The 15,904-nt window shown below is 31.6% G+C and overlaps 1 protein-coding gene across 2 annotated transcripts; it reads right to left on the minus strand.

The window, feature by feature from the left end:
- Positions 1-7,146: 7,146 nt before the first annotated feature.
- Positions 7,147-15,334, minus strand: LOC21400192 (ABC transporter G family member 11). Of its 2 annotated transcripts, none has more exons than XM_010095840.2 (8): positions 14,925-15,334; positions 12,189-12,268; positions 10,575-11,045; positions 10,242-10,328; positions 9,743-9,874; positions 9,060-9,257; positions 8,868-8,954; positions 7,147-8,105 (listed from the first exon to the last, which is right to left on the minus strand). In XM_010095840.2, exons 1-8 carry the CDS (start codon positions 15,277-15,279, stop codon positions 7,422-7,424), a joined length of 2,094 nt encoding a protein of 697 aa, XP_010094142.1. In that variant the 5' UTR covers positions 15,280-15,334; the 3' UTR covers positions 7,147-7,421. The 2 variants fall into 2 exon arrangements, with proteins under 2 accessions (XP_010094142.1, XP_024019898.1); XM_024164130.1 differs by having other exon boundaries at positions 9,743-9,877.
- Between the last annotated feature and the right edge of the window lie 570 nt (positions 15,335-15,904).

The raw sequence follows: 15,904 nt of genomic DNA on the forward strand, positions 1-15,904 counted from the left end.
ATAATTTGTCAAGTTATGGTTCATAACTAGATAAGTTATGGACAAACTTGTCAAGTTATGGTTCATAGCCAGACAAGTTACGGACAAAAACCATGAATAATTTGTCAAGTTATGGTTCATAACCAAATAAGTTATGAATGAAAACAGTAATTTGGCCTATTTATTAACTTATGTAAACTATTGACTTATTAATTTTAATTCATTTCAAATCTTGACCTATTTCCCTCTTTCTCTCTTAAATAAATAGATAAAAATAACATTAAATATGGATGACTAGACACTTTTTATTGATCATTTAAAAAAAAAAACTATTCTTTTTATTAAGGACATAAAATAGATGGTGACATTATGAGAAATCAAAGCATTTCAAGTGTAAGGAAAAATATATGTGGTTTCAGATATAATCTAACGATAAATTTACATATTAAAAAGAATAAATAAGGACATACTCCGGTAGATCGGTCTACAAGTAAGCTCAGTTTTTATCGTTAAATCTGGTCAAAATTATATCAGATCAGAAAAATATGCAAAACATACGATTTTGATACATATAACAGTAGAAGAGTAGAGAAATTACTAATACTTTTATTTTTTTAGTCCTATCAAAGAAATACTCAAATAAATAAATTTCAAGAAGATAAAACTAAATGTATTATCAAAGAAATACTCAAATAAATAAAATTCAAGAAGATAAAACAAAATGTATCATTTTTTAGTGAAAGTTCTACTAAATGTCTTTGGTGTCATTTTCGTTAGTATCATTTACTGCCAAAAACCAACCATGTTTCACTAAGTAATCAATATACTACTGACTCACGGGTTCCTTCCTTTTACGGAGAGGCCACATGATTTTTTAAAGTAATTTGTGGTGATTGCTGAGCAAATAAATAAATAAATAATAAATAATTTGTGGTGATTAGCAGAAAATGTAATTTGTGGTTCTCGCCACCGCCGCGGACCCAATATTTTACTTCATCTTCAAGTAAAGACATACATTTTGTTTTTTTTTGAAAAATAAATGTTGACGGTAAAAATTCGTCAACAGAGTGATGATGAGTCTTTAGTGTTAATACGTGGATTTAAAGTGTAATTTAGAACTAAAAAGAGGAAAAGAACACCGAAATTTATAGTGGTTCACCCAAATGCTAGGCTACGTCCACTGTGAGAGTATTTTTCACTAATCGTTTTAGGAGAAATTACAAGTATTTTTCACTAATCGTTTTAGGAGAAATTACAATCTTCCAGAGAAAACCTCCTTGAGAGGTATTACAATGCTCTTTTTCATGATAGAGGGGAAAGAGATAGAAAGCTTGTGAGTGATTCTTTCGTAGAAATTACTCCCCTCCCTCTCTCTACCTTTCCTATTCATATATACAATCATATCTATTTCCCGCCAAGCTTTTTGGGCTCGGTCTTGCCACTCCTCGTAACAGTACCCTTTAGTGACTAAGATGTTGGCTGGTCTCCCACATTCTCCACTACCTCTACATGCATTTAATGTCTGCCACATGTCTAAAAAGCTGCCACACTGCGTGAACGTGGGTGTGGTCGGCGCCTTAGTACTCCTTGAAGCGGTCTTCGCTCATGAGGGGAGAATAAGGTCGACCGTATGATGCACTCCCTAATGCGGTCGTCCTCTTTTGGGTTTTAGCTCCTATTTACGGTCGGCGTCTAGAGTTGGTGTCTCTAGGAAGATACGATTCCTTGTGATCCACTAGTCCGACCTTTTAATACTTATAATGTCATGTGGCGAGTGTCTATGTGGGAGCCATCTAACCGTTGACGTGGAGTGTGGAATTCTTTAATATAACAATACATAATATAAAAATATGAATACTTGTGTTACAATATTTTTTAATGATTATTAAATACATACATATATATGATTAGAAAATAAAATACATACATATATATATATCAAAAATATAAAATTCAATGGACCTGTACATACAAAACCTAATCTTAATGGGCCAGCACGGAAAATTCACACTTTTTTTTTAAGTTATTTATTAAAAAAAAAAAAATCGGTGATGGTCAGGACGACTAACCTCTTTCGGTGCTTGACAGCTCCCCCACTTATCAAACATTGTTATCTTGTTTACACATGTCACGTTGTTTGTAGCAGTTTTTAAGGAAGGATTTTTTTTTTTTTTTCACTTGAATTTTAAGGAAGGGAAGTAAAATATTTCTATTGGGCACTACCTTTGTCCCGGTTGGTCTCATGCTCCTATTGAGATTTTAATTTTAATTTTTTTTTTTTTGTCAAATGTAAAGTTTTAGAAAAAGGGTCCCTATTTATGGAAAAACAAAAGAATAAAATCGTGCTTCTACTTTATAATAGGAAACTTTTATGTCCACATTTAGATCGTTTATGTTTTATTGTGTCCTTATTAAAATTATTATATGTTTTTTGAACATTATTATATACGATTGAAATCAAATTAAAATAATGGGTATATATAAAACTAGTAGACCGAGTGGATAAAAATCTAACAGTTCTATAGATTCTATCCATCTATGAGTATATATATATATATATATATATGTATATATATATATATTTCTAGAATTAATTCATTTGTGCTCCCAATGGCCCAATGTGTGTGCCCGCGACATGCGGACATGAATGCTGGATCAAAAAGCCCACTCCGTGCGGGCTTAGTTTTCTTTTTTATTTTTCCAACTTAAATCCATAATTTATTTTTAAATAAATTCAGATTGGTAACTGCAGCATTAATCAGGTTTTATTGTGCGTTTATGAGCATAAAAACTATGAATATGAACATACCTTGGAGCATGTTCATCAAGAGCTGTAACCTCTGTTTTTAATTTCCATTAATCCGAGAATAAAGGTGTTTTTAACCTCTGGATTTATACACCATTATGGCATGGTATAACACCTGAATTTTAGAACCTATATAAAAGGTTCTCCAAATGAAGGAAAGAATACACACACATTCTTCTCCTCCCACGGTTTCTCTCTTATCCTCTAGCTCTTCTCTTGCAATTCTTTTATAGTGTGCTTTTGGTGATAGAGGAAAGGTGCAGTTCTACTTCACTGAGACGGTTCCGATAGTGCGTCGTTCTATTGTCGTTGTCGTTGTATCCTAGGAGACGAACGTCCAACGTTACCTCAAGCACTTGCCGGAGGGGACAAATCTATTTTAAGGAAAGCGTGATTCACGTGTCTCGACATCATCCGTTCTATTCGGTTTTCTAAGTTTGGTAGAAGGTTGAATTTGCGTTGTAACAATTTCAATATTTTGTTATTGCAATAAGTTGTTATATATTGTTCTTCTTTGTATTATCCATATTATTGTCTAACAACAATAAATTTACATATTAAAAAGAATAAATAAGGACCTGTTCCGGTAGATCGATCTACTGGTAAGTTCAATTTTTAATTGTTAAATCTGATTAAAATCACATCAGATTGGAAAAATATGTAGAACATACGGTTTTGATACATATAACGGTTAAAGAGTACAAAAATTACCAATACTTTTATTTTTTTAGTCCTATCAAAGAAATACTCAAATAAATAAAATTCAAGAAGATAAAACTAAATGTATCATTTTTTAGTGAAAGTTCTACTAGTCATTTTCCTTAGTATCATTTACTGCCAAAAACCAACCATGTTTCACTATGTAATAGATAGAGTACTGAGGACTCACGGGTCCCTTTTACGGAGAGGACACATGATTTTTTTAAGTAATTTGTGGTGATTGATGAGCAAATAAATAAATAAATAATAAATAATTTGTGGTGAATAGTAGAAAATGTAATTTGTGGTTCTCGCTACGGGAAGTGTCACCACTGCCAGACCCAATATTTTACTTCATCTTCAAGTAAATATATACTTTTTTTGAAAAAAAAAATAATATAAAAAATATGAATACTTGTGCTACAATATTTTTTAATGATTATTAAATATATACATATATATGATTAGCAAATAAAATACATACATATATATATATATATCAAAAATATAAAATTCAATGGAGCTGTACATACAAAACCTAATCTTAATGGGCCAGCACGGAAAATTTACAATTTTTTTTAAAGTTATTTATTAAAAAAAAAAAATATCGGTGAGGGTCAGGACGACTAACCTCTTTCAGCGCTTAACAGCTCCCCCACTTATTAAACATTGTTATCTTGTTTACACATGTCACGTTTGTAGCAGTTTTTAAGGAAGGATTTTTTTTTTTTTTTTTTTCACTTGAAATTTAAGGAAGGGAAGTAAAATATTTCTATTGGGCACTACCTTTGTCCCAGTTGGTCTCATGGCTGCTCCTATTGAGATTTTACATTTTTTTGTTTTGTTTCAAATGTAAAGTTTTAGAAAAAGGTCCCTATTTAATGGGAAAAAAGAGAATAAAATCGTGCTTCTACTTTATAATAGGAAACTTTTATGTCCATATTTAGATCGTTTATGTTTTATTGTGTCCTCATTAAAATTATTATATGTTTTTTGAACATTGTAATATATGATTGAAATCAAATTAAAATAATGTGTATATATAAAACTAGTAGACCGAGTGGATAAAAATCTTAACAGTTCTATAGATTCTATCCATATATGAGTATATATATATTTCTAGAATTAATTCATTTGTGCTCCAAAATTTTACGGTTATTCCTACTTTATTTCTAAATTTTAAAAATTATCACTTTGTTTTTTAAATTTTGAATTTATTCCATTTAAGCCTTTTTGTAAGAGTTTTTATTGAAATCAGATAGGAAAAAAGGAGTTAAGTCATGTGGCTACATGATTTTTATCTGTTTATTTTTAACAGAAATTTAAATAAAAAGATTACGTAACTGTATTACTTTTTTTCTATTTTTTTAACATAAATTACAACATAAGATATTAAGTGTGAATAATTTAAAATTTAAAGAGTAAAATGAATGTTTTTAAAGTTGGAAACACGAATTGAAAATGATAACAATCCTTTAAATATATATATTTGACCAAAATAATTCTTATTGAAGGAAACGTGTACCATTATCCAATTATTCATGTGCACAGCTGAGAATCGTGAGTAATGGTGGCAATTCGTATCACGTATCATTTTTATTTTGTGTTTTAGTCTTTTCTTATTAAATTGATAGTCAACCTGAACATGACTCGTGACACAATATTTTTTAAAAATCGCAATACAAACACGATACGACACGAAAATAACCCGTGACACAAAATTGACCGGTGTACCGAAATTGACATGAAAATTATATATATTTCTTTAGTTTTTTACACATTAGAAATAAATTAAAATTTATCACGTTAAAATATAATAACATCCATCAAACTTAAGTAAATAATAGTATATGATTTTTAATATAACTATCATGATATTACAAGTTTATAATAAAATCTAAAATATGTGATGAAATATATATATTTTTTAATTTTTTATAAGTTTTGTGTTGTCTTCGGATTAGGCGGATCTAACCTAAAATTAATCCGTATTTTTTATGTTAATTTCAGGTCGACTCAATTCTAACCTAAATTTTTTTTTACTCAACTCTAACTCGTGAAATTCATATCATTTTTTAGTCTTGTTGTGATCCATATTTCTGATCTTAATCGTGGACACGAAATCCACGTGTTTTAAAGCATAGACATCACATCATGTACTATAGGTGACAGGTCATAGCCAAGTTTGAAACGGCTACCACAAATATATCTAGCTATTCCTGCTAACGTTAACGAACTAATTATGTTCCTTTCAACAGTTAGAGAAAAAGGTTTAATGAATTTGGAGATATTTTTCATCTAGATTCGTAGTACTTTAATTAATGGCAGCTGTAAGTCTGAAGTATAGTTTAAATTTATTTATTATATACAATACCTTTTTTTTAAAAGAAATTTAAATTTATATTCAAACATATATGAAATTAACAAATAAATGAGCTATTAATAATAGAACAGTCTACAACTTTATTTATTTCGTAGGTTTAGGTTTGAATTGCGGTTAAATTTTTTAGTTACAATATTTTCTGTTTAAACAATTTAAATTTGCGTTAAAATTAGAATGGATGAATAAGAAAAGAAATTAAATTTATAAAACAAAATTAAAAATTTATTTTTCCATTGGTATAACGCTCAAGGCAATTAGACAGAGATAATATAAGGGTCTGTTTAGATTATGATTCGAAATATATTAGTTTGAACTATAAAATCTGCAAAAATGTGGGGTATACAATTACAAGGTAATTCCTATGTATCAAAGAATAATCTGAATCTCAATCAAAACGAGTACATTCATATGCTGCCCTTTTGACTTGGATCGTGTGGTTACTAATTTATTATTTTGTAATTAAAATGTGCATAATAGTGATTGAACGCTCTTTCTAACAAAAATACTTGTCCATTTCGAAAGATTTGAGTGACACATACAACTTGATAAGACACCAAAAATTTGTGTGCCACATATTTTTAGTGCATTAGAGGATGTTTACGAGTGACACAAACAACTTGACAATACACCAAAAATTTTGCGTGCTTTTTTTTTTTTAGTGCATTAGAGGATGTTTTTTCATGAGACATTATTAAAGGGATGTCATCTAATCTCAATCTTGTAGCAGTGGCTTGAGCTACTATGACCGGATCAAGTTATTCTATAATAGGAGAGAAAAGCAGTGTTTTGCAATCTATCAATTAGATGACTTGTGATGGGGGAGATTTGAGTATTAATAGTCGTTTTTTTATATTATATTGTCGTTTGTTCTAGTTTTATAGTTTAGTTTTGTTATTATTATGTCATTTATCTTAGTCATTATTTTTTTATCGTTTTCTATGTGAGTTATAAATAGCCACTGAGTTATTGTATAAAGGGGACTTTGAATATTTTGATAATTGAATTAGAATTGAGTTTCCTCTTCAATTTGAGAATTTTCTCTTTTATGGGGTTTCTTTAGGTGGATTTGAGAATTCTTTGTATGGATTAGGCCGATAAAATCGCGTTCATTTCATTCCGCTGTGTCAACTTGCTTTTACTCAAGATTGTGAACCAACAATTTAGGAAAGGCCTAGTGAACTATCAGATAATGCACACTTATTTAAGCCGACGCGCCAAGCTCACTCAAACGTAGCTATGGACATCGCCGATGTCTCTACGATCAGATGAAGTCGAAAAATGTGAATTCGTGTACGTAATTGAATTCATAAACAACGTTAAAAAATACAATATTAATCAGATAAAACATCATTAGTCCTTATGCGCACACATTTTCAAACTCTTCAACGTTTTAACCGACAAAGATATTAACATTCTTCTCCCCATTTCATAAATTAGTACATATACCCTACAAACTAGCTTCATTGTCTGCATGTTTTTGTCCTTAACCCTAGGTTCATCATACTTTTGCATCTTAAAAATATACGTGAATAATGCATGAAATAATATTGCACGCTATTTCTCCGCGTGCAATGGTGTAGCTATAGGATTTTCCACAATCTGTATGCTGTGATTGCGTCGGATCGTCGGAAAAGACATGTTAAAACTCTTAACTCTTTCGGCAGTCTTAACAATCGCCAAAAACAGAACCCTATAGAAAACAACCATTCCCAACAACACCGCAAGATCAACCCACTTAGAATAGCTCATATTTACCTGCCATTTACTCTTTAAAATCTCTTCTCCAGTTATTGTGGCTCCTCCTCCAAGTTCATTATTTGGAAACACCAACCCTTCAAACTCATTCTTGAACAAACCCTGGTAAGCATACCGATGGAAAGCGACGTAGAACAAAGGGTACCTCCAAAACTGTTTGGGAAGATCTCCGGGCAATCGGAAAAAGCCGCCTCCCAAAATCATGAAGCATTGAATTCCGGAGCCCGCGATAATTCCCATGAGGAAGTTTGGAACGAGACTCGCGACGATCATCATTAGGCTTTCTACCAACATCATGCAAACGTAGAGAACCAAGATGAAGTAGGAGAAGTGTTGGTAATCTTTTCGAAGTCCCGGGAGATAATAGGTTAGCGCTCCGGGAATAAGGGAAATTAACAGCAGGTATGGCTGAGAAGAAAGTGTGTTGCCTATCACGAATGCTGTTGCGCTGTAGTGTCCATTTAGTCTTTCTCGTTCAAATACCTGGATCACATTAGAAATATAATGATGACTTTCAAAATTTTTTTATCAAATGTAACATATTATGAAGTGTGACAACTACAAATTTCATCAAATTGTACATATTATGAATGTGTTGAATATAATTACGCATAGTGACATTTTCACGTCGAACTTTAAGACCAACAAATTATTACGTACACAAGAATATACTTCATCTTCATGTGAATCTCTAACTATATGAGAAACCAATCTAGAGGGAAAAAAGAACAATATAATTTTAGACCAATAAATCTGTCCATACAAATCATAGATCACTATGTTTAACACTACTCTAATGTAGGAACTATATAAATATAAAGCTCTGACATTAAGTTTAATGCTTCATGATATTCTTTGTTCTTGGGGGTGGGGGGTGGGGGGGCGGTGTTTCACGCTCTTAAGTTTTTTTGGCCACTTTTTTATAGATGGCTGATTTTTTTTTTTTTAAAGTAAAATGGTAATTTTTTATTGTAATTAATCAGTGTCAAATTGGTTCATCAATTTAACAATGATTTATCACTGATAAAGCGGTTCATCATCAATTTAATAATGATAATTTATCACTGATACACCAGCTATTTGTTCATTAAAATTAATAAAGAAAATATCCATTTCTTAGTTTTACAAAACTTCAACCATTTATTAAAAATGCCCTAAAAACGGCCAATTACTCCCAAGTCCAAAAAAAAAAAAAGAAAAAAAAAGAAATACTAATTACACAACAAGAATAAATAGAAAACATACCTTCATGTCTTCCACAAAGGAAGGAAATCCACCAATGGTCATGAACGTTAAGAATGAAGCTACAAACATGAGTAGTGAACCTCTTGACTGAAACAATAAATTAAGCATAAAAATTAATATAAATTAAAAAATATCTAAGCAATTTTCTTGTGAACCTAATTTAATGAAGACTAAAATCCAATCACTTTGTACCTGAATGGATTCATAATCAGAGCCAATTTCGTAATACAGAGTGCCCAGACCTAGAGAAAGTGAGACATATATAACTATGCGCAACCAATAATAGCCCCAATCCCGATGCATATTTTTGAAAGATCGCCTTGTAAGAACCAAACACTGATTGAGGAAGCTAGCATGGCTTCTTATCTTGATCTCCACTGCACGATAATCCTGTTGTTCATCATCAATGCAAATGTCACTCAATAATTTAGATCTTGGAGACTTTTTATTAGTATGGAATATTTCGAACTAGAGTAATATAAATTATCTTTTAGAGTTTCTAATTAATTTTATCCATTGTTGCATTTGTCATATAATACAAAAAGGATGTCGATCCTTGGGTTAGGAAAGAAAAAAAAATCACATTAATTATGAGTTCTCGCTATAAATTTGATGTCCATTAGTTAGTAGGCAACTTGTTAGTTCAACAAACTGATTAAGGGAAGGATTTAGCAAAAGTCTAATGAAAAGTAAAGGGATTTAGGTCTCTAAACATTTAAGTTCAAGACTCAATAAATGTAAATATATATGGTAAGTGAGGGATTCTTTTGTCGATCATTGCCCTGCCAATATTGAATAAATTTATTAACTACAAGTTATATACCTTGCAAGTTGTACCTAGATATATATATATATGTGTGTGTGTGTATATATACCTGTTTATTGGATATGTCAGCTACGTGTCTTCGAACTTGCTTGTAACCTTCAGAAGCTTTATAAGACTTCATAAGCGTATCAATGGCTTCTTCTACTGTGCATGTAACTCCAACCATTCCACTCTCAATATCCTGCTAATACTAACAGCATTACACAACTATATTTCTCTAAGGAAAAAACCATAAATAGCAGTCAATGTGGTAAAAATATTATTTGTACCACTCCACTAAAAAATAAACCATTGTCTTTCAATTAATAAAAAGAAAACAAAAGACAACAATGATACTCAATTATTTAAAATGGTATAAATAATAATTTACGCAAAATTATGACAAACCATGTACTTTTCTCTTTCTTTTAAAACAACAGTACTATATTGAGCTCTTACACATATAGCAAAAGAAAAAGAAAACAACTAGTACTCAAGATCTTCAACATTTCTAATTAAGCTAATTAATGTGGCATTAGACTAATTGGCTTCTAAAAATAACGCATTACCTGTTCAAAATCCTTGTTTATGGTTTTCAGAAAGTGGTCTGATGGATTTTGGAGAGTCGGACAAGGAAAACCACTTGAAGCAAAAAACTGCATATAATCCAACAGAGAAAGTTTAGGGGAAGCTTAATTATCAAAAAAAAAAAAAAAAAGAAAGAAAGAGAAAGTTTGGGATACCAAGTATTTTCTACAATTAAATAACTACGTTGTTCGTGTATCAAATTTTCTCTTTAATAATTCACTGGATATTGGATTTGGTACAAATATTAACTTTAACAATTCATAGTTTTCTAACAAAATTTTTTGTTATAAAAAATAATAATGTGTGGCTCTTACCTCATTTGCTTCAGAAGCAGGACCAAAATACACTGTTTTACCAGCAGAAAGAAGGCAAAGACTGTCGAAAAGTTGAAAGACTTCAGAGCTCGGCTGGTGAATGGAAGCCACAATTGTTCTCCTGACTCCGTCACTCTGATCCAAGCCAGCGATTCTGCTCATGACATAGTAAGAAGCGGCGCTGTCGAGGCCGCTCGTCGGCTCGTCAAGGAATAGAAGCTTCGGGCGCGTGAGGATCTCAATGCAGATGCTGACTCTCCTCTTCTGCCCGCCGCTGATGCCCTTCGCTCCCCACCCGCCGATGCGAGTGTTGATGGCGTCTTGCAGGCCCATCTCTTTTATCGTCCCGTTCGCTCTCTCCTTCTTCTCCGATAACGGCATGGAATCCGGGAGTTGAAGCTGAGCTGAGTAGTGTACTGCTTCCCCCACCGTTAAGGTTGTCATCAAAGTATCGTCTTGTGTTACATAGGCCTGAGTCCATCAGTCCAAACAAAGAAATTTGTTTTTAAGTTGTTTTTTCATCTGTTTGATTTCCGTTTATATCCCCCCGAAATTATGTGACTCTGGTTTAGAAAGTTAGGTTCCGTTTATTTCACCGATTCGAATTTAAAATTCGAGTTTTGTTACAATATAAAACTGTCAGAAACAGTCATATTTAACTTTTTTATTACAGTAAAAAATTTTCACATAAAATCACATATCAATTCGAATTAAAAACTCAAATCAGCGAACTAAACATACCTTTAATTTTTTTTTTTTTTTCATTTTAGATGAGAGGTATATATATGCGTTGACGGTAAAAAGTGTGAGAATGGTGACCAATCGTAGCTATCTCTAAATGAGACGAAAAGAACCGCATGCACTAAGACAGCAGACATAAGTAAACATACGTGTATAATACGTCTATTTTGTTAAAAATTTTCTTTTCCATACTTCTACTAATACTTGAACAACATCATATCCTATTTTGGTTGCGTTTTCTCCTCAGACTGTAATCTTTCACTTTGACTTGGCTTCTTTTTATTTTTTATTAATAAAGGCAAGTGGACTTCTTGGAGGGTTTGTTCTCTGGGGCGGCGCTAAGGCCCTAACTTAAGATTTTGTTCACTTTACCGATTCGAGTTTAGAATTCGAGTTTTGTTACAGTAAAAAGCTCTCAGAAACAGTCACATCTAACTTTTTTACTATAGTAAAAAGCTCTCACATAAAGTCACATTTCAATTCGAATTAAAAACTCGAATCAGTGAACTAAACGGGCCATAAGATGTCTATCTTGTAACTATTAGTAATCCTTTTTCCTTATTTACTTTTTTTATTAAAAAAACAGTAATTGCTCTTAATTATGTGAGGATTTTTACTGTTTTCTTTTCTATCTAATTACTAGCTAAACAAAAATTAAATATTTACCAAGCCTTCAAATCCTCAATTTCGTAGTTAGTTAGTTTTTATGTAATGGTTTCTTTTGAATGGATTACACTAACTTAAAAAAAAAAAAAATTTAAAAATTTAAAAGCTTCAATTTATGGTGTTTGTGTAACAGAAATTGATTCGTAATCGGCAGCAAAAAAAGGTTTAATAGAAATTGTTTCTGTATATAATTGTCATTGGTCATACCGAAGTACCATAAGCCAGAGTCTGTTTATGTCCATTTATCAGAATCTCCCCACTTTGCCTTGTCTTTGAACTCAATCGTCCTGCAAAACAATATACGGATTGAAGTTGAAGCAATTTGAACTGGCTCGGCAAAGAAATTGCCCTGATCTGGACGAAAATTGAAATAAGAGAAAATAATAATAAAAACAAATGATCATTCCAAAAAAGAAAAATACGGATAATATCATTTTAGTACCTGTGTTTTGATATTTTTTTCGATTTGGTACTTTCTTATTTGGAAAATCATTTAGGTTAATTGACCCCTTTTGAGAAATGAAATAACAATTCTGCCCTTTTAGTCTTAAATCATAATTAAAATGGAAAAATAAATAAATTCCTAAGAAACATATCGCCTAAATCAAATAACTAAGAGTATGTTTGGTAGGAAAGAAAAGTAGAAGGAAGGAAGAAGGTGGAGGGATTTTGGGAGGAAAAATGAAAATGTAGATTGTTTGGTATGAGAGAAAAGAGAAAGGAAGAGAAAATGGAGTGGAAAATAATACCTGTAGGCCCCACCATTTTTTTTCTTTCCACAAGTGGGCAGAAAATGAGATGAAAAATGGGGACAACCCATTAAAGTGAGCAAAGTTACTAAACTACCATTTTCTCCATCAACATCCAAGCAAAAAATTTAAGGGTATAAAAGTAATTTACGAGTAAGATTTTTTCCTTCCTCCCAATTTAACTTCTAATACCAAACAAGTGAAGGTAAGTTCATTTTCTTTCCATCTTCTCATACCAAACAACATAAAAGAAAATCAATTTCCTTTCCATTGTTGCTATTTTCCATCACTTTTATATTTCCTTTCTATCCTATTTTCTTTCCTTCCTACCAAACATAGCATAAACTAAGAAATTAAAGGCAAAATAGTGTCAAATCCACCTCTTATCACAAACAAATAAAAAAATTTAAAAGGAGAGTTTCATCATTTTATATCTAAAAAATATAATCTCCAGCACATCCTGTTCATAATCTTAAAAAAAAAAAAAACATGGTATATATCTGAATGAGATTTTCTAAAGAATAATGTACCGAGTTGGAAAAATAATAAATTACATAGTATCGGAATAATATTTTCCCCTAAGAATAATACAAATGATGTTGAAAACAACTCTTTTTGCTGGGAATTTTTTCTACAAATACAACTTACAAAGATTGAGCTCACATATCTCTTAATATGCCCTCTTTTGTATCTCTCAATAAGATTATGCTAAGTCAGTTAAAATCATGAAATTTTAATTGACGAAAAAAAAGCAATAATAAAGAAAGCAGTAATAAAGCGACACAAGATCGATTCCAACCGACTGAGGGCTGAATTGAATGTTTCATTAATTAATGTTTGTCTCAATAATTAGTGCGGGGCAGGGGTGAAAAGCAAATTTTCCAAAAACTTGTTTTGTGGTAGCCATTAATTATATCGCTTTCATCGGCTACAAGCTTGTCAGCAGAAAATAAATATGTCGTTCCATTCATTGCCACAAACGTGCTATAAGTAGCACCAATTCTCTTCTTTTTTAAAAAAAAAAAAAAAAAAAAAAAGAAGTACCAAAGAAACGCCAACAGTTATTTCTAGGTTGGAAAAGGATCATGCTTGATCATTTACATATATGGTCTTTGCTTGATCATTTATATATGCAGTCTTTACTCATTATTTGTTTTTAGTGTTGATACGGTAAATTTGTTCTTTTTATTTATCGACATGGTTCGTGGTTAATTTGTTGGTCGTATCAACTTTCGAGTAATGGCAAATTTCTATGTGATATTATTTTTTTTAAATTCAATGTTTAAATATACTCAGCAAAAAATCTTTCAAATATAAATTTATCTTCATACTTTTTTATATCTCACACAAAAGAATTCAAGTAGCAAATCATAGAATGGCCATAAACTTTCATATTCTTTTTGAACAGATTAATTTTCATATTCTAATCGCATAATTTCCAAACTTTATTTTTAAAAAGGTCTCAATGCACAGACTTGTATATTTACTTATGTTATCGAAAGCAAAATGAGTAACAAGACACAATAAGTTACTAACACTTTCTTTAAACTGGTAACACAATGGCATCTCATACATGTTTTTCTGACAAAAGATGCAAAAAGATTTATTTTTTGTTCTTAGGTAGCACTAGACAAATGCAACCCAATTTTCAGCAGTTCGATAAACTTTTCCGTCATCCAACATTTTATAATTAAAAAATTAAGAACCATCACTAATAGAAAGTATATTACATCCCACCTATAAATCTCATGTTGCGGGACCTATTTTCTATTGTGAGTGGTGCGAGTCCTAGCATTGTTTTTATAATTATTTGATTTGTACGCTGTGTCAAGAAAAAGAGGGTTATTTATACAGTGTAGTTACGGCGCATAGCCAGTTTAATCAGATTATAACGTAGGTATGTATACAAATATAAACTAAAATATACATATATACAATATAACATTGATAAAGATTTATCTATCATGATTCATGATCGAACGAATATTGCACTTTTCTTAAGTATTGTCATACAAAGTAACCATTATATTACACCCCACGGCCATACTTACATCGGTTCTTGTGAAGTTTTAGCTTATTAATATGCAAATATATATTTTAAATTCTAGGAAAACTCTCACGTATGGTGTTCTTGGTATACCATTAGGTGTAGATTTTGGTAAACTGAATAATATAGCATACGTGATAGTTTTACCTGCTAATGCGTCAAGAAGAGTAGACTTGCCAGAACCAGAAGGACCCATTATAGCCAATAGTTCCCCTGGCCGGGCATAGCCCGTTAGACCTTGAAGGATCGGTCTGTTACGGTTCTTTCCAGCTCTACTGGAAACCGTCACCCACAGATCCTCCCACGTCAAGCAAACTCCGCCTTCTACCGCCGTTTCAACCGCCGCCCCGGAGGTAGTTCTACTTCCGCGGTTCGGAATTCGATTCACCGTTTCAATTTCGACCACAGCTTTAGTTATGTCTATGCTGCTAGAGCTCCTATCAGTTTCTGAATTGTTTCTATTATAATGTTGAACACTAGAGGGAAGAAGAACAGAAGCCATATTAGGATAGATATGGAGACTAGTATAATCCAAAGAAAGGTTCTCTTTGTTTTTGTATTGCTTTGTTTGTATTGTTAAGGAAGTCCTAGCAGTGTATATATAGTAAAACATATGGATACGGATGCCACGAGTGTGGTGGCTTAGCTAGCGATGGATTATCGTGGCTGAGTCTATAGTCATACGTTGAAGTGTTGGTGGGTTCTTTGACTGTTTTAATATGGTGTGTGTTTGGAACTGTTTTTAAAACGGTTTTTACGTATTTCGAAAAGTAAAAAATGAAAATGAAACGATGTTTGTTTAGCAAATGTTTTGAAAATGAAAACAGTGAGAATGGTTTTTGTAAAAGAATTAGAAAAGAGTTAAAAGTTGTTTTCACTTTTCTGTTTTTATTTTTTAGTACTTATCAACAATATTATAATATATTAATTAATAAACACGATTTTACTTTTTTATTATACTCAAAATAATCGCTTAAAAAACTAACCAAACACAATTTCAGAATCGGTCCCAGAATGATTCTCAAAACAATCTCGTTTCTACTTTTAATTGAAACTAAAATTATTTTGAAACAAATTCCAAACGCACCCATGAAGTCTTCTTTTTTACCAGCCACTGATGAAGGCAG

Source organism: Morus notabilis, unplaced genomic scaffold (genome assembly GCF_000414095.1).
Source record: "Morus notabilis unplaced genomic scaffold, ASM41409v2 Scaffold1219, whole genome shotgun sequence".
NCBI lineage: Eukaryota > Viridiplantae > Streptophyta > Magnoliopsida > Rosales > Moraceae > Morus > Morus notabilis.

Bases quoted from the DNA above. Each gene is read 5' to 3' on its own strand.
- LOC21400192 (XM_024164130.1), bottom strand. From the start codon at position 15,279: ATGGCTTCTGTTCTTCTTCCCTCTAGTGTTCAACATTATAATAGAAAC. The intron at 12,269-14,924 runs GTAAAACTATCA...ATTGTTTTGCAG, and splicing joins TCTTCTTGACGCATTAGCAG to GACGATTGAGTTCAAAGACA. The intron at 11,046-12,188 runs GTATGACCAATG...TGATGGACTCAG, and splicing joins CTCTGGCTTATGGTACTTCG to GCCTATGTAACACAAGACGA.